General features: G+C 41.8%; 1 protein-coding gene across 3 annotated transcripts in view; it reads left to right on the top strand.

Moving 5' to 3' along the window:
• MAPK14 (mitogen-activated protein kinase 14) overlaps positions 1–22191 on the top strand; it is a 25754-nt gene extending 3563 nt beyond the window's left edge. The window contains exons 2-13 of one of the 3 annotated variants that reach the window (XM_075443207.1): positions 3789–3918; positions 7464–7522; positions 7911–8022; positions 8547–8576; positions 9044–9091; positions 9546–9660; positions 10712–10783; positions 15942–16021; positions 18133–18201; positions 18747–18825; positions 19134–19307; positions 19776–22191. In XM_075443207.1, the coding sequence (XP_075299322.1) occupies positions 3789–3918; positions 7464–7522; positions 7911–8022; positions 8547–8576; positions 9044–9091; positions 9546–9660; positions 10712–10783; positions 15942–16021; positions 18133–18201; positions 18747–18825; positions 19134–19307; positions 19776–19843 (1036 nt within the window). In that variant the 3' untranslated portion in view covers positions 19844–22191. Of the gene's footprint in view, positions 1–3788; positions 3919–7463; positions 7523–7910; positions 8023–8546; positions 8577–9043; positions 9092–9545; positions 9661–10711; positions 10784–15941; positions 16022–18121; positions 18202–18746; positions 18826–19133; positions 19308–19775 lie in introns of all 3 variants that reach the window. The other 2 variants (XM_075443206.1, XM_075443205.1) reach the window with 2 other exon arrangements.

Below are 22191 nucleotides of genomic sequence, written 5' to 3'. Positions count from 1 at the left end.
TGTATTGCCTTATTTAATTTGGAAAGGAATTGAACAGCCAAGACTCAGTCTTCCTCAGAATCTTGCATAAGAAGTTTTTAGCTTTTTTTGTTTGTAGACTGTGAGGTTATATGGCCCTTCCAAAATTCCAAAATGGGATTTCTTCCCATTTTGACCCACAGTTGTACCAGTATTGACTCTGAATTTCCTGGGTATTACGATGATACTGAGATAATTCCCCTCTCTTTAAACCAACAGAAGAATACAGTGGATTTAAGAAATTTTTAAAACATCAGGCTCCAGAGGAAATGAAATATCAGCCTTAAATATCACCTTTGTAGTAACAGTTCCTCTGTGGATTTATTTTGGTTTTTTGCCAATGTGCACCTTTAGGCTTGGTAATCCCTTATCAAAGCGTGCAAATGCCTCCAAAGTTTGCATGCATTTGGAGGGTCAGGTGCCTGCTTCTCCAGGAAGATATGGTAGAGAGGTGAGGAGTGATACGAAGAGAGCTATGGAAGTGAGTGGGATGAAGCAGCCGTACAGGTAGGGTTAGCAGAACACACGTGAAGAAGGGGGATCAAGTAGGAGATGGGCACGCACAGAAAAGCCCTGAGCAGAGCTCTGAAAGCAAAGGCAAGTATTTTGAACTTTGTGGGAACTTTATATATTAAGAAATGAAATTAGTGTGAGCACATATTTGCATAGGTGCTAGCGATGAGCAGCATACTGTTTAGCAAAATAGTCTTTGTACAAAAATGAACATTTTGATATCTAATGTTTAAATAAATTGTACCCTTAAGTAATTCTGTGCATATGTCAGTACTTCAGACTACTTCACGTGTTACTTCTTAGAAGATACAAGCTAATCAGTGGATAGGTTCTTTAAAATAGTTGTTTTATTCTGGCTCTTGTGTTCTGGTTTCGATTCAGGGTAGCTCAGAATTGTAGTTTCAGCTCGCTCAGGATGAGATGGATGCAGTTGGTGTGCTGTAGTGCAATACTATGTAAGAGGCTAAAAAACGTGGAAGCTGTGATAAATTCTGAGTTTGTACTGATCTTGTTTTAAAAGGGGTCTAAAATAGTGGATCATGCAATTTTTTCCCAATTGGACTTATTTAGCTGAAAGATGATCAGTGTCATGCAGCTGTTTTAAGTCTGTGATGAAAGCCAGCTTAGTGTTCTTTAAAACGTTCTCCAGCATGACAGCTGTTCTGTAGCTCTGCGTTCCGTACTCAGGAAAGCCATTAGGCGGTTATCTGTATTGGCAGAAAGTTACTCGGCGTGCCTGTATCTGCAGGGAAATAATCTTTGGGCCTCAAACATGACCGAACATAGAATTCTTCTGACTTCAAGAGCAATTCTAGATTGCAAATGTGCAGTAAAACAAAATTTTCTTTCCTGGGCTTGTGCACAATGACATTGTGCTGGTTAAACAGTTTCGCGGTTCTGCTGGTTGCGGTTCTCCATGGAGGCTGTACATCTACTACAGCAGAACAACGACTTGATACGACCCCAGAAACAGCGTTGAAAAGAAGGTGACATTGCATTTCCTTTGGACACTGAAATAGCTGATGTTGTGTCTGGTGGCTCTGGAGTCTTCTCTGAAGGGAATCTTGTGGAAACCAAGAGAGAAATCTGACTGTGTCACCGTGAAGGGGGTTAATATGCAGGGGATCCCCTCCCTCTCAGGATGAAAGAGATACTGGTGTATGCTGCCTTTTGTACCTGAAATGTTTGAAAGCTGGTAAAGATTCATGACTAATTCACAGTAACATGTGTTGACTTGTGATGACTAATCTGATTTTTGCTCTAAATCCTAGAAAACACCTTGAATATCATGAAAAGATTGCCATATAATTGCAGTCTGAATTAGATATGTTTGTATATTGCAAAATGATGTATTGAAGTTTAAAAAAAATTGTATTCTATGTTTCCTAGAGTGTTGCAGTGTAAGTATCGATGTTCTGATGGTGTGTGAAGACTTGCTGTGGATCATTTGAAATGAAGATTGAAAAATCAATGCTTAATGGCTTCTCTTGTCTGCCCAGGCTGAGCGAGGTGTGAAGGATAGCTCGTGTGGAAGAGGCTGGTAACAGGCGTTCTCTGAGACAGTATGGCCTAGCTTGAGTAACTCGGCTGCGACAGTTTGCTGCTCCTGTGATCTTCTGCCTAGCTGTGTCTTCAGATCCTTTCCAGAGAGCTCTTTCCACGGTGTGAATCCAGGTGCCCCTTCCTAGAGGAGGAGATGCTCTGCCTCCCTCATGCATGGAGGGTTCTTCATTCTCTTGCAGGCCCCGGGGCAGGGATCGCTGTTCGTGGAAACAAGCTTGTGTTTTGTTTTCTATTTCTTGTAAACCTCATAGAGCAAGTTCCTTGGAAGTGAGCAACTTTGAGAGGAGGAGTCTTTTTGCAAGTTAATTCCAGTTAGTTGCCTTAAAAATAAATGACAAGTACACTTAGTTCAGATAGCTTCTTTGGCAGGGATGAAGGCTGTGTGTGCACTTGTGGTTTCCTTTTAGGACTACTTTTATGGTTGGTTTTGAACTCTCTGTTAGTTAAGCTGCTTCACAGTTTACATTGAGAACGGTGTAGCTTTCCTTTTCACTTGATCTTTATCAAGAACTAGTGCATACTCACTTGTAAGTGGAATCAGGAGTTGTCCCTGGATCAAAATGCAGCAGAAAAATAAACAAATAAGGTCTTTCTCTGACTTTTCTCCATTCTGTACTTTCCCATTGTTTATCATCTTGAATCAAGTGTAACCTTGATTTCACATCCTCTCTTTCTCCTCCTCCTCTCTTTTTGACAAACTAGAGTTGTTTTAGATAAGAACATCAAAGAAGAGAAGAAAGAGGAGTAATTTGGTTCACAGCTAAATACCTACGTTTCTTTAGTTCCTCGCATATAAGCCCTGAGCTCTGGAAGATCTTATGCAGTGTATCAGAAATTTATCATAGTTCTTCGTGTGTTTAATTCTTGGTAGTTTTGAAAGTATCAGGCTTTTGCTTCTTAATAGTATAAATAAATAGGTTGTGTAAGGACTTACTTCAAAAGAGGATTTTAGAGTACGAAATATTAACTCTCTCTATATAAAGTTACCAAACAGGATGGAGTTCGTTTTCATGGGTTCTAGGAAGAAACATTTTTTATATGTGCAGGTTTGATGTAGAAGTTTCTGCTAAAGGGACAAGTTTTGGTACTGTACAGCTAAATATCATTTAGTCTCATGCATTTTTGTGTAACAGAAGTTTAGAATTAGATGTGATCTACCAGAGAGGTTTGATTTCAGCTTCAGTTGTGATTAACAGTCGTCGTAGTTGATTTTATTGGGCACAGGCCTTGGATTTTCGTACAGACTTAAACCACAAAAGATACTGTCTTGAGCATAGCGTTTTGTGATGGTATGGTGTATGAAAATGTGTTTAGGAATACAAATAATAGTTACAAGTAGTCTGCCTCTCTCCACAGTTTTATTGCCGTATTTATGTTTAGGACCGCAACTGTTTTTACACAGAAGAGCCATAAACATTTATTTTTTTGTACAAAACCTCACTTTACTATGTGAACAAGACTGAGCTTTTAAACATTTTCTGTAGAAACCAACAGTTGTGTAAATGTGTGGGGATTTTGGGCAGGGGTGCAGGTTGTGGACCAGGATGCCTAGAGATTAATTTCCTTGCAGAAATGGAGAAATGGTGTTGACTGTGACTCAGTGTCCAGATAGTCGCTGTCTGGGGTTGCTAAGTGTAGATATGAAGGTGTTTGTTAATAATGAATATTGATAATTTGATTACTCTTTATTATAGTTCTGCCTTTGACACAAAAACTGGCTTGCGTGTGGCTGTAAAGAAGCTGTCCCGACCATTTCAGTCTATCATACACGCCAAAAGGACCTACCGAGAGCTGCGGCTACTGAAGCACATGAAACACGAAAATGTAAGTGGAAAGAGATGGTGTGAGAAGTTGGTCTGAAGTTGGGCTGTCCAGTGAGCATCCAGCATGGTTGCGTTGAAGGATCTTGTTGCGTGTGTTTTTCTAATACAATTGCAAAGCTTGCAGTAGTCCAAGGAATTATGGTTGTATAAAAGCATGCAGATTAAAAAAAACACCAAACCAACCAACCAAACCAAACCCCACAAACCACATAACCAATTTTGTGTTAGAAAATCTTAATATTTCCTAGAATAATCTGGAAATTACTGGTGAGCAGGTTCGTACTCTCTTAAGGATTTAGGACACAGGTGATGTCACTTACATTGTCCTGCTCGCAAACTGTAGTAAGCTGTAATTTTTGTTATGTTAAGAATTTATTTTAAAAAAAGAAAATCTCTAAGTTTGTTTTTAGTGTCTTCTGGAGGATTTCTCATGTTTGTTTGTTTTGGCTTGCCTGTGTCAGAAGGATGTGAGTAGATGTTCACTAGGCTTCTGTAGGTAAAATAGGGAGGAAAGTAGATGGGGGGGAGTGGGAATCGGGTGGCTGTTTGTACAAGCTGTCCGCTTAAATCATCAACAGGGAAACCAATTAGGGTGTGACAAATGTTATGCCGAACCATGCTGTATACTGTCTAACCATTCAGATGTTGTGTTGAACGGTGCTATATGCTGTCTAACCATTTTTTGACAGAACCTCCACTTGGTATAGACAACAGTTGTTGGAACAGTCTTGTGTGTCTGTGGCATTAACACAGCAAAGTATTTATGTTGCGTGCTATTTGGGGCAAATATTACACACAGTGGAGCAACAAGTTTCATAACTTGCCCTCTGCAGAGCTGTAAGAATGTTAAGAGGAAAGGAAGGCTCTGGATATTTTTTTTTTCTTTTTGTCCAAGCGAACTCCACCTTAGCAGAAGGCGAATGCTGTTTTGGAAGCGGGCTGAGCAAACCTAAGACCTTTATTGAGCACAAAAAGCCAAACAAGCCTCATTTAGTTGGAAGGTTCTCCCTGGATGGTCTGTTCAGGATTTCTGCTGCTGCGGCAGTGGTGGCTGTGTGTTGTGGCTTCTAAGCACCGCAGCCGGTATCCCTTAAATTTTCTGGGCCTTTTTGGTGCAGCTAACGTAATTGGAACTTTTGATGCCTAGGTGTACTAGGCATCTCCTAGACATTTTGATGCCTAGGTGTCTCCTGTTGTCACAACAGGAGAGGTAGCATTTGATCCTGCTGAATATCCATCCCCTGGGTTTTTTTCTGGATGTTTTCTTATAGCTGAGATATTCTCCAAACAGGAAAGCTTTGATTATCTGTTCCCCACCCACCCCCCCAGAAAAAGTCCATATCAATCCATTTTGTCTAAGCTAATGAGGTTAAGCAGTGAAAATCATATTGTGACTGGTGTTACGACAGTTCTCTGTCTGGCATTCATTAGTGTTTTTGGATTAGTATTGCAAAGAGCCTATGTAGCTTTGAGAGTAAAGGATAAAAGGAAGTTAAGTTGTTTATATATAGAAATATTTGTTATCGGTTCATCATCTATCTGTGGGAAGTTTATCTAGGTTGTGGTTTAAAAATCTTGCAGATGTAGAGACGTTCAGAGCCAATTCAGGCAGGCTTATTAGTCCTAGTGTCTTGACTATTCTGCTCGCGGTTCGGAAGTAAAACACTTGCTTTTACGTGGCACGGAACACACCAGCAGGTCTGGTAGGTACGGCAGTTCAGGAGCATGAGTGTAGGGTGGTTTTCTATATCCTGTATGTAGTCTGGTTCATGATTATCTTCAGCAAATAAATGGACCTGCAGAGCACTCGAGTGTTCAACACTGAGCAGATGGGAGAGCAATTGGGTTTGTTGCCATATGAAGAAATTAATAAGCTCTTTGACATCCTAAAATGCTGGAAGGGGAAAGCGAAAGGCTGGAGGTTGGGTCTGAATCTGCTGCTGTTCACACTTCCTTAGGAGCGAGCCAGTGATGCGCTGCAGAATAACTGTGTTTAAGTGCTTGTGAAACTCGATGAATGATAGAGATAGTTTGATACTGGGCTTTACAGCGTAGCAAGATAAAAGTGATAGATGAAAAAAACCCGAAGTCTAGATAACAAAGTCAGTTTTTGCCTTTCTGTGCTAAACTGCATGGATTTTTTTTTTTTTTTTTTTCTCCTGTAAAAACTGCTGTGGCAGAGTGCACTGGAGGAAGAAACTGTAAGCACCAGAGTTGTTATACAGGATGGATGTGAATGTTAGAGTTTGAAGAAGGTGTCTGTCTATAAATGGAATTGTTGTGATGTGTACAAAGAGAGGCAGGAAAGTGTTGTCTCTCTGGTTTTCTCAACAGAATGCAATCTGTAGTGTGTAATATAGATTAGACGGAAGCTTTTATTCCCTACCCACTTGCTTTCTTTTCCAAAACGTAGTCTAGGTTCCTCAAAGATTTTGTCTGCAATTCTCTACTTAGAGATAACTCGATTGATTCTGACATCTTGAGAAGTGTAAACAGTAGGATAAAAAGGATGGTGTGAAGGGGAGCGCGGGAGTCCAGCTCTTGGTTTCATTTGCACGCTGGAGTCACTACTGAAGTTTGTGAAAAGTGTGTGGTGCTTGAGTATCCGAGACAGGTGGGATGCTAACTTGAAGAGGGAAGAGGAGATAAAGAGAACCTGTCCCTTTATCTCGTATGTGGATAAAATAAAATATGATTTCCTATTAAGAGACAGAAAGTAAGGTTTAAAAGCACATTCCAGTGAAATTTAGAACAATCTTTAGCAATCAGATGGATTTTTTTTTTTAAATGCTGTAAAGGACTTAGAAGATAATTATGGGCTAATAAGGTATAGTTACTGTTTTCCACAAGGTGACACGTGCATATCCTTTTACTCTTCACTGTTAGAGCAGCTCAGCTGTAAAATGAAAGGTGGAGTAGCTGCTCTTTGGGCAGAAATACAAGTGATAGTGCGACGCTGTTTGTGAGAATTGGGTCCTCATTGCATTGCACTGGTTTCCGGGCTTATTTTCCACTGTAGTCATTATTATTCACTGCTTGTGTTACAGATCCTTGAATTTTTCTAGCCATTGTTCAGTACAAGTGAAACAAATACAGTCTCCCAATTCTGATTTTAGTATGTAGTCAACGGTATAACCAAGAATTGAGCAGGAAGCAAACAGTTTTGTCTGGTGGTTGTTTTTTGTTTTTCTCATCCATTTATTTCCTGAACAAACTTCAGTTGATTTTTGAAAGAAGGTATTTTAAACTAGTGTTTACACCTGCCTTTTGTTACGGCTCCTGTTTGATGCTTGAAGCGGGTGGCTGGTGTGAAAAGACGGCTGTATATTTTTAACCTTAATATTTATTTTTTTTACACAAAAATTGAACATCTGTTTCTGATCTTGTATGAATGCTAATCTGTCTATATCTGAATGATTCATGTGCTTGGAAATGAAACAGCTACTGGAATGAGCAGTTTCTATTCCACGAAGGGTCTCAGTAGCTCTGTTGTATCATACTTTGAATGTATTTCACAGCTTTTTCACTTTACTGTTTTCTTTCTAGGTGATTGGTTTGTTGGATGTGTTCACCCCTGCCAAGTCACTAGAAGAATTCAATGATGTGTAGGTAACTTCTCTGAAGACTGCAACAAAACATCTTTTGCATCTTCCTTACATCTCTGAGATTATTATACAAATATTTGCCACCTCAAATTGTCTGCCATCATTCTCAAACAATTCTGAATTCCAGCACAAAAGATACTAGGGCCTCCTAAGCTATTTGACTCTTCAAACTTGTTAGTAAACAAGTCTTATTGTTGTGTTTTATTGACCAGTGCTGTAGGCATCGGTGTGCTAATCTGCTACATTTTTTAAAGTGCCATGAAGTATATTTCATTCAGCAACGTGCTTTGGAACAGCCAGCCCTGCTGCTGCAGCTTCATAGGGAATTTTTATCCTAATCCTGTTGAAGAGATTGCTTCACAGCCTGTGTGTTTCCTTTTGTTGGTAGGTATTTGGTGACACACCTTATGGGAGCAGATCTGAACAACATTGTGAAATGCCAGAAACTCACCGATGACCATGTGCAGTTCCTCATATACCAGATTCTTCGGGGACTGAAGGTACTTGCACCTGCCCTGCTTGACCCTTGATAGCTCATCAGCAGGAGGTGGAAGCTCTTGATGAGTGTCGTACACTCAGAGGTTCATACAAGTACATAGTGGGGCTGCTCTAACTTCCCTAACGTCTTGTAGGATAACCTGTTATTATTGTTCCTTCCCTTCATACCTCTTTGGAGCTCTGTATTGGTAAAGCTACATATCATTGAAGAAGATACTTCTGTACATTCCTATGGGCAGAGTCTGGAAAATTACGAAGTGTGCTGCCCTCTGGTCTGCTCTGACTGAATCTTCCATTTCTTCAGTTTTGTTTACTTGTGGTGTTCCCCTCATGGTGGCAGTGCTCTTGGGTGTTCCTAAGGAGAGGCAGAGTGAGACTCCCACCTACTTGAAACCCATAGCCACGCGCGGTTCCTCCTGCAGACGCGCATTTGAATTGTGTGGAATGGGGCAGGGCGGTGTCTAGTGAAGAAATGAGAAGGAGCCTACTTGGACTGTTCTATAAAATTTGTCACCTTGCCTTACAGTACATCCATTCAGCGGACATAATACACCGGGTGAGTACGTGTCCTAGGATTGCTTTCTGTGCTGAATCAATGTCTTTCAAAAATGTAGCACAGAATCTGACAGTGTAGCACCTGCAGAAACAAGGAGGAATATATTGAGAATTATTTCAGTTAAACAGTGAAAAGCTTAAACATGGGCAGTGGTTGTCTAGATCAGTAGTTTCTGTTCCTGCCTGTGTTTAGGTTACATCTTTGTGAAACAGGTGTTTTGTTAAGTATACGTTTTCAGCACTGATGTTGCAAGAAGCCTTTATGCATTTTTTGCTTATATGTGACACCTCTGAGGACCACGGCAGAGATAGCTGATTCTGGGATAAAATTATTTTCCTGAGTATGGGGACTTGATATTTACAGCCAGTTGGAATCTATTCTGTATTTGTATTTACATTTTTATCTACGTTAGACTTGTGCAACAACATATGTACCACTGTTAATGCTGATGTTGTTTAATTTTTTAGGATTTAAAACCTAGTAACCTAGCTGTAAATGAAGACTGTGAGCTAAAGGTAATATAATCACGAGATCTGGTTGGTTTGACTGTGATTTGAGTGAATGCCTGGTGGATGTGCCTTGGAATTAAGGGCAAAAATTAATTCCTTATGGAAATACTTTTGTGGCCTAAACTAACAATGTCCTTCCTAGCTGTGAAGGGCTGTAAGGGTGTTTTTTCTGTATCTGTGCATATGTTTTTAATGAATCATCACAAGTGTGAAGAGTTAACAGTTTTGGTTTGGGTTTGATTGTTTTAGGGACAAGATATCCAGATGTAATTCTGATTATTGCATCCTATGGTGATCTAGGCTAGTGTCTTTTAACAGGTTGTGAAATTTAGTTTCATAATCCGGTTTTGCAGTTGCTCCACCTTACCTCCACCCAGTCCAATAACTGCCTAGTTATTTGCTCTAACTAGTTTGCATTGTTCCACTGCAGTAGTTGGTGGATGTCTTTTTTGTTCTCTAGATCCTGGATTTTGGCTTGGCCCGACACACAGATGATGAGATGACCGGGTACGTGGCTACCCGCTGGTACAGGGCTCCGGAGATCATGCTGAACTGGATGCATTACAACCAGACAGGTAATGCGTTTAACTAACACGAGGCTTTTCAGTTCCTGAATTGTGGGGAAAAAAGAGGTTGTCCTTTGTCCGTGCTCCTTTCCATTTGATCGCGTAAGTGGGCAGTCATGGTAATTACGCTTTAGTAAGGGTGATTAAAAGAAGGAAGGCATAGATCAGTATTTGAACCACAGTCTACCAGATGTAAATTAAAAATCATTGTGATAGCATTGACGAGACTTCTTTAAATGTGGACGTTTGAAATTGCGATCAGCAAAATATTGTCAGCACTTACCCCTTATTTTTCCTAGCACAGTGGTGTTTAAAGTAAGTGAATAGAATGTGTTTGGGTGAGGAAAAGGTGTGTTTCTAGTAAACTGCTGGGAATATGCTGAAAAATGTCAGGAGCTATCGTGTGAAGAAATGCTAAAAAGCATATAAATCTCTCTTCCTTTCCTCTCTTAGCCACTTCTTCACAGTTTTATGTTCCTCACAGTTTCCAGTATCTCCTCAGCAATGCGCTGTGCTTCCCTACAATCCTTCAGATCAGGCACAGAGGGGAAAAAAAGCGAATTCTGAGAATAGTTCTTGTACAGGAGAGCATATGGATCAAAGAAAACGATGTGCTACTCTGATTTCATACCTCACTACTTTTTCTTCTTTTCTGTTTTCCTCTTGCATGTATATGGACGTGTCTCGTATCTGTAGTATAGGAGTTGGTGGTTGTTTGTGTAGAGTTTATATAAGGCCATATGCAAATTAATTCCTCAGAGTTGTCTTGCACAGGTTTCTTCCTCTTTGATTGTGTAGATTCCTCCCCAGCTCTTTGGTGTTCAATGCATGTTGTGCTGTGGAAGGAAAATTTGCCTGATGTAGTGATCTCTCATTTGGCCAAGTCTTAGATGACGTAGTTACGGAATGGTATCACTTAGCTTGCAGCGTAGCTCAGATGGTTTCAACGCCGTAAGACTATTTAAGGATAAAGTTGTTTGTACTTGTTGGATAGAGTGATTCTATTGAGACTTTATTTTTCTGCATTATGTTATTTTGTTTTCTATTTTATTTTGTTCAGTTGATATTTGGTCAGTGGGATGCATTATGGCTGAACTGTTGACTGGAAGAACGTTGTTCCCTGGTACAGACCGTATCCTTTAACAGTAATATGTTTTTTGAAATGGAAGTTAGAGATCTTCACTTTCACATACTTCACAAGAAAAGAAGCTCTGGGTTTGGTTGTGGTTTGTTTGTCTTTAAATCGATGCCTTTTTACTCACAGTACGATGAGGTGAGTTCTTGATTTTTGCTGTACATGAAACGAGCACAGTGTGCAAGGAGGCAATCTATTCCTCTTTATTGTCTATTAGTATCAGTAGAATTACTCACATGTTGGTTTCTGGAAGTTACTTTTCTTTAAGTTTATTTAAATTCATTGCTCTTTGAGTTTGTAGAAAATAACTGCATGGAGTAGGCTGTCTGCTATGAATCCTCTCGCGCTTCAGGTTTCTAGCAAATGTGAAGCATCCCTTCTGGCCTCTCTTCTGTATCCTGGTGGTATGCTGTGAAAGCAGTGGGTTTGCAGATTCCTTAGTGCCAAGGATCTCATTCCAAATTGCTCTGAAATGTTTAGGTTCCGCTGCCATGCTTGAGCGTAAACAGATTGTGAGCCTGCTTTTACTGTATGCTTGTCTTGATGTGAAAAATCAAGCCTGAATAACATCTCAGAATTGTTTTGCTGCACCAAAGTGGGCTGGATAGGCCACTTCAGCAAATTTATGAGAGCATTTTGTGAAAGTTGGTCGTTATTTTCTTCAAGAAATTAGAACTGAGACTTGATGCAAAGTGTTTTACTTACAATTTTTGTTTGTTCAGCCACATGACATACAGGGGTAATTTACTACTGGCAAGGTTTTGCATTGCCTAGTAATTGGACTTTATTTGCCAGAGAAAGTTACATTGCTCACCTTTTACCAAAGTTTATTCTTTCAACCGCAGTTTGTTTAATAACTTTTATTAATTTAACAGTATTTATATCTGTTAACCCAAATATGTTAGCACTTGATTAAAGGAAAACTAGTGCTGGAAGTGCTGGCCTTCTGTGTCCTACGTTCCTGCTGGAAAGCATCTAGGTTCTCAAACTCTTCGGCGGAGGGGCAGGCTTTTGTTCCAGTTTCGTTGCAGTTTCATCTCCCTTTTCAATGTGCTTTAACTTTACCCTTTTTCTCTTTTTCTGCCTGTCTCCATCTCATAATCTCTCTCAAATTTGTTGACCTTGTTAAATTTTACTGTTTAGTTGGCTCTGCTGTGTTTTTCTGTCATCAGGGACAGAAGCAGAACTAACATGAGTGGCTTATGAGCTAGAGAAGAGTTGCCAGATTTCTGTTGGCTGATTTAGCACATATGATTTGGTTTGGGCAGGTTTTCTTTGTTTCTGTCAAGAAAAATAATCAAGAATTGTTGTTTCAAACAAAGCAGAAGTCTTTAAGCTGTTGCCACTGTTTAGTAACACTTCAGATTTTAAAATCTCGATACTTGCAGATGAAATATTTGCTGATAGCATTGGCAGTACGTAAGAAATGCTTCACAATGTGTTCTTTATGAATTGAACAAAACAGTTATCTACCAAACCTGAGAAGTTTTTTTCTCTAGCTGTGTTCTTAGCTCTGAATTATAGCCAATAACATCCGCAGTGCAAAATAAAGTTTACTTTTAGGATCTAAATTGTTTGCTTTGTCCTATTAAGATACGTTGCTAATTTATATGTCGTAGCAGATGCTTGAGATTGTTCAGCCTAAATGCAAATTTCTTTCGCAAATGGTAGTAACGCTTTTGAATTAAATGCTTTTTTTGTTCTGAATCGATTAGATCTTAGGAAAAATAAGGCCCAATCCTTTCCCATTGTAGATAAAACTTTGTAGTACTGTAGTTCTTACAGCTTGTGTGTGTGGTTCCCCACTTTAAGTAACATATAAGTTGTTTGACCGTGAGGTTACAGCTAGAAGTGGAGCAGGGTCTGTGGTTATGAATCTTGTTTATGCATGTGACGCTTACCCAAGGGTCTCTAAAGGCAGCAAGCTGTCAGCTTTCACTCCAGCTTTGCTGACATCTAAAGACAGCAAGCAGAACTAAGATAACAACGCGGTCTAGCTTCTTCCTGTCTTGGAAGGCTCTTTGAAAGCCTTGTAGATGCATGATTTTTGGAGAAAGTTTGAGGAGTTTTGCAGATGTAGATGCTGTTGGGTACTTCTGGGCTCTTAATGATTTATTTGTGCCCACAGATTTGCAGAGGCCTGTGTTCCTCCTGCAGTGTCACTGTGCAATTGCTGACTTACTGACTTTGCGATTAATAGTAACATCCTTAATTCAAGCTGTACTTCCATGCTTCTCATAGCCAAGGATGTAGTATATCCAAATCCACCGCAGTTCTAGGGAACCTGCGCTGCAGGTGGAGGCACCGTGACTGTGTGTTCTGTGTTCAGGAAGCTGGAAACTGCTCCTGTTGGACAACTGAAGACATTCTTCTTGCTTTTTGGTCTCAAGATGTTAATTTTCTCATATAACTTCACATTTCCACAATGAAATAAGATATTGACAGAAGAGGTAGTGCCTTTTCAGTATGCTGAGGATGATCATCCTCCTGTTCAGATGGTTCCCTTGTTTGAAATATTGGTCCCTTTCACCAAGGATTTAGTGGAAATGGTGTGATGTTATTTGCAGTCCATCAGATATTTATTTATATGGCACAGAGATGCATATATTACTTGTAAGGGACTTCAGTACTGCCAAGCTGTACAGTTATTTTAATCTGGTAAGTAATAAAGCTAAGGTGATGATCTTCGATGCTATGATGATTATGCTGCTGATAAACTAATGCTGAATTTAGTTTTAAATTCTTAAGGACCTAATCTGTGGAGATTCTGAACATGGCTGCCACTGTCTTAAAGCAGGAATTATAATACTCTTAAAAAAAAAAATACCCTATGATTAATAGGGGCTTAGTTCTACCCATAGTTTCTAACTTAATTCTGAATGTGAGCTAATTGAATGTTCCTATTGTAATCTCTGGGTGTACGTATTTGGATGAAAGATGATTTTCTAACGTTGGTAAAATCTCTGCTAGGAGATGGAGAAAGGGAGCAAGATTGTGGGCAAGACTAGTCAGAGATGAAAAATTGAGGTAATGAAAATCAGAGTCCTTCAGGATTTTAATGTGAGGCATAGCTAGAGGCTTTCTTTTTATTACCCTATTTGTCTCATACCAAGGTCGGCTTCTGTGAAAACTGTATATTCCTAATTTTTTTACAGCTCTTGTAATGTGAGTGATTCATACAAATAAGTAGGAAAGTTGACTTTAAGCTTGACAATTCAGCTTGCATTAAAATGATATAAAGTACAAATAAGAATATCTTGAATGTTTTGCACTAGTTTAGCCAATTGTCTTTTTCTGTATGTTTGAAGTTGACTGTATTCCCTTTAAACTCTGAAGAGTGTTTTTATTATTATTTTTATTCAGTAGTATGGTGCTTCCATGATGACTAACCAGTCTGAAATTGCCTGTTCTTCCGATACACCTTACTCTTGCTTGTGGTGGCGGCTAAAACAGCTTCTGAACTTCGCTTTGCCTGGATAAGCTGTTAGAGTCTTGCGGTACCTGCTGCTGGTGGTGACGGCAGGTGGTGTTCTGAATTTTAGAATCGCTGAGACTCGGCAGTCGTTTGGGGTACCTTGGTGATGGCATTTGGGGTTTGCATGCTGCATTTCCTTCTCCATGCACATGTGTTTTGTTGGTTTTTTTCTTTTGCTTTGTATTTACTAAGTGTTTCTCCTGTCTTTTAATTGCTTACGGCTCATTTCTCTGTGACGTGGTAGGCCCGGTAGTTAAACGAATGCTCAGTTCAGCAGGTTATAGGTGGCAGGCCTGAAACTAGAAGCAGGGGCTGGGTTTTGGCGTGCCTGTGGCCGTGCCAGTTGTGCATTCTGGGTTTCCTCTTGTTTATCTGAGAAGACGCTGAAGAATATTACATAAGTGTCTTCCCATAGCATGCTGACCCCTGGGAAGAGAGCTGACAGCAAACTGGGCAGCAATACTGCTGGGGTACCTGGTGCACATGATTTTGAATGCCTTTAAAAGAATTTAAATATTTTATCTGAGGTACGGCATGCGATTTCTGAAGCATGCTGGCAGTCCAGAATTTGCACAACTGTTTCTTGCACAAGAACGAGTGAAAGGTGTAAGGGCTGTCCTAAATGGTACTGAAGCAAAGCCAGTTGAGATGAGCTCATTGTGGTTAGTGTGGCACCCTCTGCTAATTCTCCTGCACCAGGGGATGTACTGACTTCATTTTAAGCAGTGACAATTAAGAGCTGATGATTCAGCAGCTAAGCTAAATCCGACTAGATACATTGGATTTACTCTGAGGTTTGGAGTGTTCACATAGGTGAGAGTTGGCCAAGCAACTTGAGAGAGGCGAGACATTAGTTCAGCTGTTGTGACGAAGTCTCATTTCCAGGGCTTTCAATTGATTGCATATGTAAAACTTTAGACCAAAGTTTACATCAAAAGGTAAAAGTTTTAGCGAAGTAATAGTGATTTCCCTCATATACAGTTCGCCAGTATTACAGGAACTCTGAGGCTTTTCACAGCGATTTTAAATCTGAGCCCAGGCTCTGTCCTCTCTGTGGCTGGGCAGGAGGAGATGTGTGCTCGGGTGCTGCTGTTCCGGGGAGCCGGCTGCAGCGCCTGGCTGCTCCGGGCCGCGGAAAGCTGCACCCTGTGCTTGGGTGGAGGTCTGCTGTAGGTCACCAGCAGGGTCCAGTCATTTTCAGCCACTTCTAAAGCTTAGAAAGTAAGAATTACCTTGGAAGGCGTTCACAAAAGGCCTTGACTTTTTTGTAGTATTAGTGCCTACACTTTTGAGCCTTCTGCTTGACTCCGTCTGTCACTAACACAGTCCTGCTAACTGCTGCTGCTTTGGTGCGGGGCCCGAAGGGCGAAGCGAGCATGTGAACAGATCCTGCGCCGCTGGGGCGAAAGCTGCGACTTCTGCTCCGCGGTGGCTGAGGATGCAGAGACCGATTCAATGCATGGGGCGTGTTTGTAGAGAAGTCCTTCGACCTGTCTGATACAGACAGAGCTGTGTCGTAAGGGGGTGTTCGACTGTAAACGAGAGCAATGAGTACTGTCTGCTTAAAACAGCTTTTCAGTCCAGGCCTTGGCAGGCATGAACTTTTGACATTATTAGGCTGATATGTTGCGCTTTTCATTTTGATTTGTCCCAGCATTTTCCTTTATGGTCCATCATTAGATATTGATCAGTTGAAGCTCATTTTGAGACTCGTTGGAACCCCAGGGCCTGAGCTTTTGAAGAAAATCTCCTCAGAGTCTGTGAGTTTACACTTTGATTGTAATACCTGCCCTTTCGGAAGTCCCAAGTTTGTGTGTTGCCCTCCTGTAGTCTATCTGTAGTATGTGTTGGGATTTTTTTTCTGTTATTTTTCTTCCTTTGTCATTCTTTGCTCTTGGATGGCTTTGAGTTCTTATGCTGTGCATATCTGATCTTTATTGCTCTTGCCTCTGCCTGTGGTATGATTTCTTCCTTCCATATTCTCATTTTACTGCTTCGTGACTTTCAGTTTGTGGGCTTATACTTCGTGATATATTGTACGATCAGATGCTGCTGGGGAAGTATGTTTCACAGCTAAGAGCCTGAGGCTTGTCTCAATTATTATTTCTCCAGATTGCCTACCCAAGGATCTTTCTGAACAGGAGCAAGCACATTATCTGCTAAATGCTCACAGTCCCTGCTGTAGTACAGCTGACTTCTGAAACATTACTGCCACCATCTTTTGTTTTTGTAGCATAAAATCCAAAATGCCTTTTAGGTGCTTTTATGTGGCAGCTGTTTCCAGGGCACACAGCAGATAGTCTGCTGCGAATATAACTCACTGTGCTGTGTATTTAAAGGGTATTGCTGTATGGGGCCCTGTTATCCAGGTGATAGCAAAATTCTGCAATCTCCCTTTTAAAGGGCGACCTCATATTTTCAGCCATACTGCCATTTCTAGATTGTTACAATCTTGAATTGTGAAATACTGCAAAGACAGTATTAAATGGCGTTTAATTTTCCCTGTTTCGAAGGTGAAGTGCACAAAGGTTAGAGCAAGGGATGCCCTAACAGTGCGGAGGAGCAGGTTAGTGCATAGTGAGCACCGAGCTTGCGTAGGGGTAACTAGCAGCAAGGCACTCTGCTGTTTCTGATCGTAACAGAGGATCAGCGTGGTGGAGGGTGATGATAAGATTATTTTGCACTGCAGCTGATGTTTTTTCATGTAACAGCGACGGTGAATGCAAAATGTGAGGTTAGCCACTTGATGAAGGTAGACATGCGGTGCAAGCTGGAATCAGTTGGTCAGCTTACTGGATATCACACCAGTGTGAACAGCCCTGGGATGTTCTGCCCTGGGAAAGGTTGAATCCAGGCACTGCAGGTTGTGTGGGTGCCCTGTGCTCTGACCTTCTGGGACCTGGCAAGGGCAGGATGGTATGTGAAGTACAGGGGATTAGCAAGGGAGAGGAGCTTAAAGGTTGACCAGGTTAAGCAAAAGATGAGTTTACATACATAAGATTAAAGTGGGTCCTTTTTTTAACATTTTAATGTGGCACATTGAAAAAACCAATTTCTCTTAGCCAGGTCCAAATCAAGAGCCTGTTTAAAAAAAACAGGTGCAGTGAAGTACTGTTTCTGTTAATTTTTTGCATTGTACAGAGACAGCAAAGCTATGAAGCGTCGGAGGGCCTGTAGTGTGTCTCTGTAACGATTTCTGGTTTTCTGTTGCATTACTTTACTTGCTCTTACTTTCTCTGTCTGTTCACTGACATCAGCTAACTTTGTCTTATGCAATGCTAATGTTTTGCTAATTTTGCGTTTATTGCCTTCTGTCACCTCGCCCACGTCTCCAAGTGCATTCAAAGCTGTTTAGAAGGAGGTGTCAGTTGCGAGCCAATTTCACTTCGCACCACAAGGAGTTGAAGTACTTTCTATGCAGCAAGAAAAAAAGCTGGTAACCAGTGCAGAGGACACAATTTTTGTTGCTGTTTTAATTTTTGTTGATTTTCCTGGGGCTGTATGTAGTTGCAGCAGCCTAAGAAAATTTCTGAGGAGTAGCTTCAGCCAAAGGAAACGTCTGCTCTTGTGGCATAAAACTGTTGGGAAATGTGAACGCAACCACATTATAGTATAATGCTGCTTATGGCGGACAGAAATACTGTCTGTGCTGACACTGTTATCAACTGGTCAGTAATTCTCCATTAAGTGTTCACTGGTGCAACTGCTAAGCTTTTCACAAGTATTTGAAAAAATTAGTGGAGCCTGCCTGTTTGGCTTTTGCCTTGTGGTTTGCAGAAGAGATGCTTTGTATGCAGTTGTTTTCTGTTTAAAATGGTTTTTGCACTGTTTTTAACAAAGCCCTTGACTAGGCACTTAAGATATTAACCAGCTTCAGCAGATCATGCGTCTGACGGGAACACCCCCTGCATATCTCATTAACAGGATGCCCAGCCACGAGGTGAGACCTGAGCAGATGAAGGGGGTTTGCAGGGCAGGTCTTCACTTGCAGTGTTTGCTGCTTTTCAAAGTGATATGCTCGCATGTGGCATGGGGTGGGCAATTAACTACCTGCTCTGCAGCAAGATTTTTGTACTATATGAAGACTTGAGGTTTGGACAGTGCGTACTCAACCCCAGAGCTGTGAGACTGGGGAGAGCCCGGGTGCGAGTTGTTTTTGCATCGTGTGCCATGCTGTGCGGTTTACCAGCCAACTCTGTACTGCACGCAGCCTTCCCGGGACTCTGAGGCAGTCAGCTCTGGCAGCACCTCTTTGCTTTTCAGTCTTGCATGAACCCCAAGTAACGTCAGCTCTTCCTCTACTGTCTTGAGCGGCCTTTAGTTGGGAAGGGGCAATGCTGATGGGCTTAGTAAGTATCAGAATAAGTAAAGAGAAGGCAAAGCGAGGAGGCAGACCATAATAACCGGTGGTTCAGGATGATTGAAATGTACTTTATCTTGGTGCCTGGATTGTGTTGTACTTCAACAGAGCATTTATTTCCACAGGCAAGAAACTACATTCAGTCTTTGTCTTACATGCCGAAAATGAACTTTGAAAATGTGTTTATTGGTGCCAATCCGCTAGGTAAGGCTCGCTGTTTATGTGGTGTGCTCTTCCTGAAGCTGGCGCGAGCATGTCCCGGGACGTCAAGACTTTCCCCAAGTTTCCTTTTGACTGCAGAAGTGGTTCAGAACAGAGCTACGTGCCATTGTCAAAGCTTACAAAGCGTGGCTGGGCTGAGGGTGTAAGAGGAAGAGATTGTGGATGATGGGCGGGTCCTGAAAAACTGCAATTCCTCATATACATTGCATTCTGAAATGTAAGCTCGTAAAAGCCCAGTGTCACACAGCTCACTGTAAAATCCTTTCTTTTCTGGTTTGGTGCTTTTGCAGCTGTGGACTTGCTAGAGAAGATGTTGGTACTGGACACAGACAAACGCATCACTGCAGCAGAAGCCTTGGCACATGCCTACTTTGCTCAGTATCACGACCCGGATGACGAACCAGTGGCAGACCCCTACGACCAGTCCTTTGAAAGCAGAGAACTTGAGATTGAAGAGTGGAAAAGTGAGTTTGGGGGATCAGAGAGCAAGCCGACCTCCTTCCTTGGTGGCCTGTGCCACAGCTGCGGTTCAGCTGAGCCATGGTAGTTAGAGGCACAAAAGAAGCTGATAAAAACGCGGGCATGCTGTTTGTTCTGAGGTCCTCACACTGAGTGAATCTGCCACGTGCTGTGCACATAATGAGCGTAATCCCTGGTAACTAATTGTTACTATGAGCGTACAAACATGTAGGTGACATAGTTGCTTATCTCTTTGTTTCCAAACTTACTCACATCATCTCAATGCTCTGGAAGTGTCTTTTATTGTGCATGCCAGTCTCTGAAAATGGTGTAACCATTCTGTTCTTTTTCTTCTTAAGCCATGGTTTTTTGTTTAAAGTGGTGTTAGAACCTTTCAGATTGTTGCAGGTTTTCTTGCGTGAGGGATATCTTTAGTACTGCCTGTTAAGTTTCTGCTATGCTTTTCCTCCCAGGCCTGACTTACGATGAAGTCATCAGCTTTGTGCCACCACCACTTGACCAAGAGGAGATGGAGTCCTGAGCAACTGCTCTCTTCTGTTTGTCCCACTTCACTGTGAGGGGAAGGCCTTTTCCTAGGGACTCTCCAATTATCGTTCAAGTGCCTCGTCACAACAATATTCTCCTTGGTGGAGGGGTTTTGTGTGTGTTGAATTGGGGAGGGGGGGAGGGAAGAAAGCCGAGTCTGTGTAAACATGCTGCATGCTCTCTTGTGTTCTGTGTCCAGCCTGGGGCAAGCCTCTGGAGACCTGTTCTGACTGCTCTCCGGTCCTTCCAGAGCAGCAGTGCTCAGCCAGCTGGCACTGCTGGGGCAAGGTGGGGCAGCTGACGTTTAACGTTTGGTTACAATCATTGCCATTTATCAATTGGTCTACAATTAAGTAACCTCAGAATGATGGAAGTTGGTTTGTAGGCTTAGAGAGTCCTCTGTTTTCTTCCGGACTGAAGGTGGGTTTGAGGGGTGTCCTTGTTCGATGCCAGACGGCCGCTTTACGTCTGGATCTTTGTGGCACAGCAGAATGTGCAGGCCTGCGAATGTCTGATTCTTGGAATGTGAAAAGGTTTTGTTTGAAACTGTAAATATGTTTGTGCCTTAAATTGAATGAGGAGAGAGAGGAAAGGAAGTCTGGAGTGGAGATCTCTGACCCACTTTTTTTCAGGGTGAAGGCTCCCGGATAGCCAGGCATGATCTTGATGTAATCAGGAAATAACTTTCCGAGGCAACAGCCTCTACCCCTGGATTTGGATATTCCTGTGTTTTTCCCTCTTCCCCTCCTCTCATTCCGAGGCTTCCCAGCATTCGCTCCCAGGAGCCAGAGGCTGGAGAAGATTCTTGCTAGCCACACGTTTGTGTATTTTGTTCCTTAAAAAGTGGGGTGTGTTTGCATGTCCTAGCTGTATGTGCATGTAGAGCTGCTTGATTTTCTGTTGTTACTTTTTTGGGGGCGGCACTGGGGCAGTTAAATCATCAGTGAACTATTTTACTGAGTACCTCAGCCAGTGCCATGAAGTCACAGCATCCTTCCTCTTGTGCTGCAGCTCGTTGTGAAATACCTGCCACTCTGGAGGCTTCGACGAGGAAAGGACAAAATCTACGGCATAGAAACATGCACCTTTTTCTTTGTTCTGACCTTCTGGGTTCGGAGGAGGAGAGTTTGGGACGGAGGGTTTCTCGTGAGATCAAATGTAAAAAACATTCTTCAAAGAAACAACTGTGGCGTCTTGTGCCAGAACTTAAGTTATTTCCTGAAAAGAATTTTCTTAGAAGTATTGGAATCCAAAGCAAAGAAATAAGCATGCAGAAACCCACAATCTCCCTTTCACTGTCTATATCTATAAATATAAATATTTATATATATAAAACTAACATTTACTAGAGGTTTTTTTACCCTCTCAGATAAGAGCTTCTTGGCTGTTTTTTAGCAGGTTGATCTCTGCCTGAGGAAACACGAGAAGGGCGGACGTTTGAACACAAACATGGTTCGAGTATTTTGTATTTTGCGGGACTCTGCGTGAGGGAAGCGCCCAGGGTTAGCGAGTGGCGGGAAGGAGGTGCCTCGGCGTGGTTGTGCTGGAACGGCACCTGGGGAACTCGGAGCCCGCTTTTGGGGCTCGCAGAGGAGACGCTTGCAGGCATTGATTTGTTGCAGGGATCCCGTGTGGACAACGTTCCTGTGTATGTGAGGAGAAAGGCTTTTGCAGTATTTTGTATTCTTGTTACCTGTGGGGTGGAGAGGAACCCTTCGTAGTGTTTTTACCCTTGTTGGAAGAGGCAGCACAAAGGGCTGGGACACGGATAGCATGGCTGTTGCTTCTTCCTAGGCGACTTTCAGTGATCTCTTCAGGTCAAACACTTAATAAAGGTCTGGGGTGAGATGAAGAGAGCAGTTGTGTCGTGCTCTGGGACAAAACTCTCCTCAGCCCAACAAAATCAAGACAGAAAACCTCCTTTTTCTGCTGGACCATCAGTCCAGGTATTCAGATGAAAATGTAGATAGACTATGTAAACCTACAGCCAGATTATTTTTATCAGCCATTTTATGTGTAGATGCTACAGTGTGATTTCATGCGGAAATATTGCTGCAGATTTTTAAAAAATATAGACATTGTGTGTGTGTGCGTGTGTGTCTGTGCGCGTGCGTGAGTGGGAATGTCTCCTTCGGAGTCCGTAGGCTGCCGGGAGCCCTTGGGGCATGCACTCCCTTCCTTCAGTGCAATGCTGTTCAGCTGCCTGCAGGCTGAGCAGGAGGACGCACTTCAAAGAAGAGATCTGCTATTTTGGTTCTATCCATGAATTTTGCTGTAATTGGTTATGCCAGATAAGATGTCACAATACCACTGGTTAAAAATAAAACCTATTTTTCAGATTTA

Source organism: Opisthocomus hoazin, chromosome 25 (assembly GCF_030867145.1).
Source record: "Opisthocomus hoazin isolate bOpiHoa1 chromosome 25, bOpiHoa1.hap1, whole genome shotgun sequence".
Taxonomy (NCBI): Eukaryota; Metazoa; Chordata; class Aves; order Opisthocomiformes; family Opisthocomidae; genus Opisthocomus; species Opisthocomus hoazin.
The sequence above is the reverse complement of the archived record's forward strand: the minus strand, read 5'-3'. Positions and strand labels throughout refer to the sequence as shown.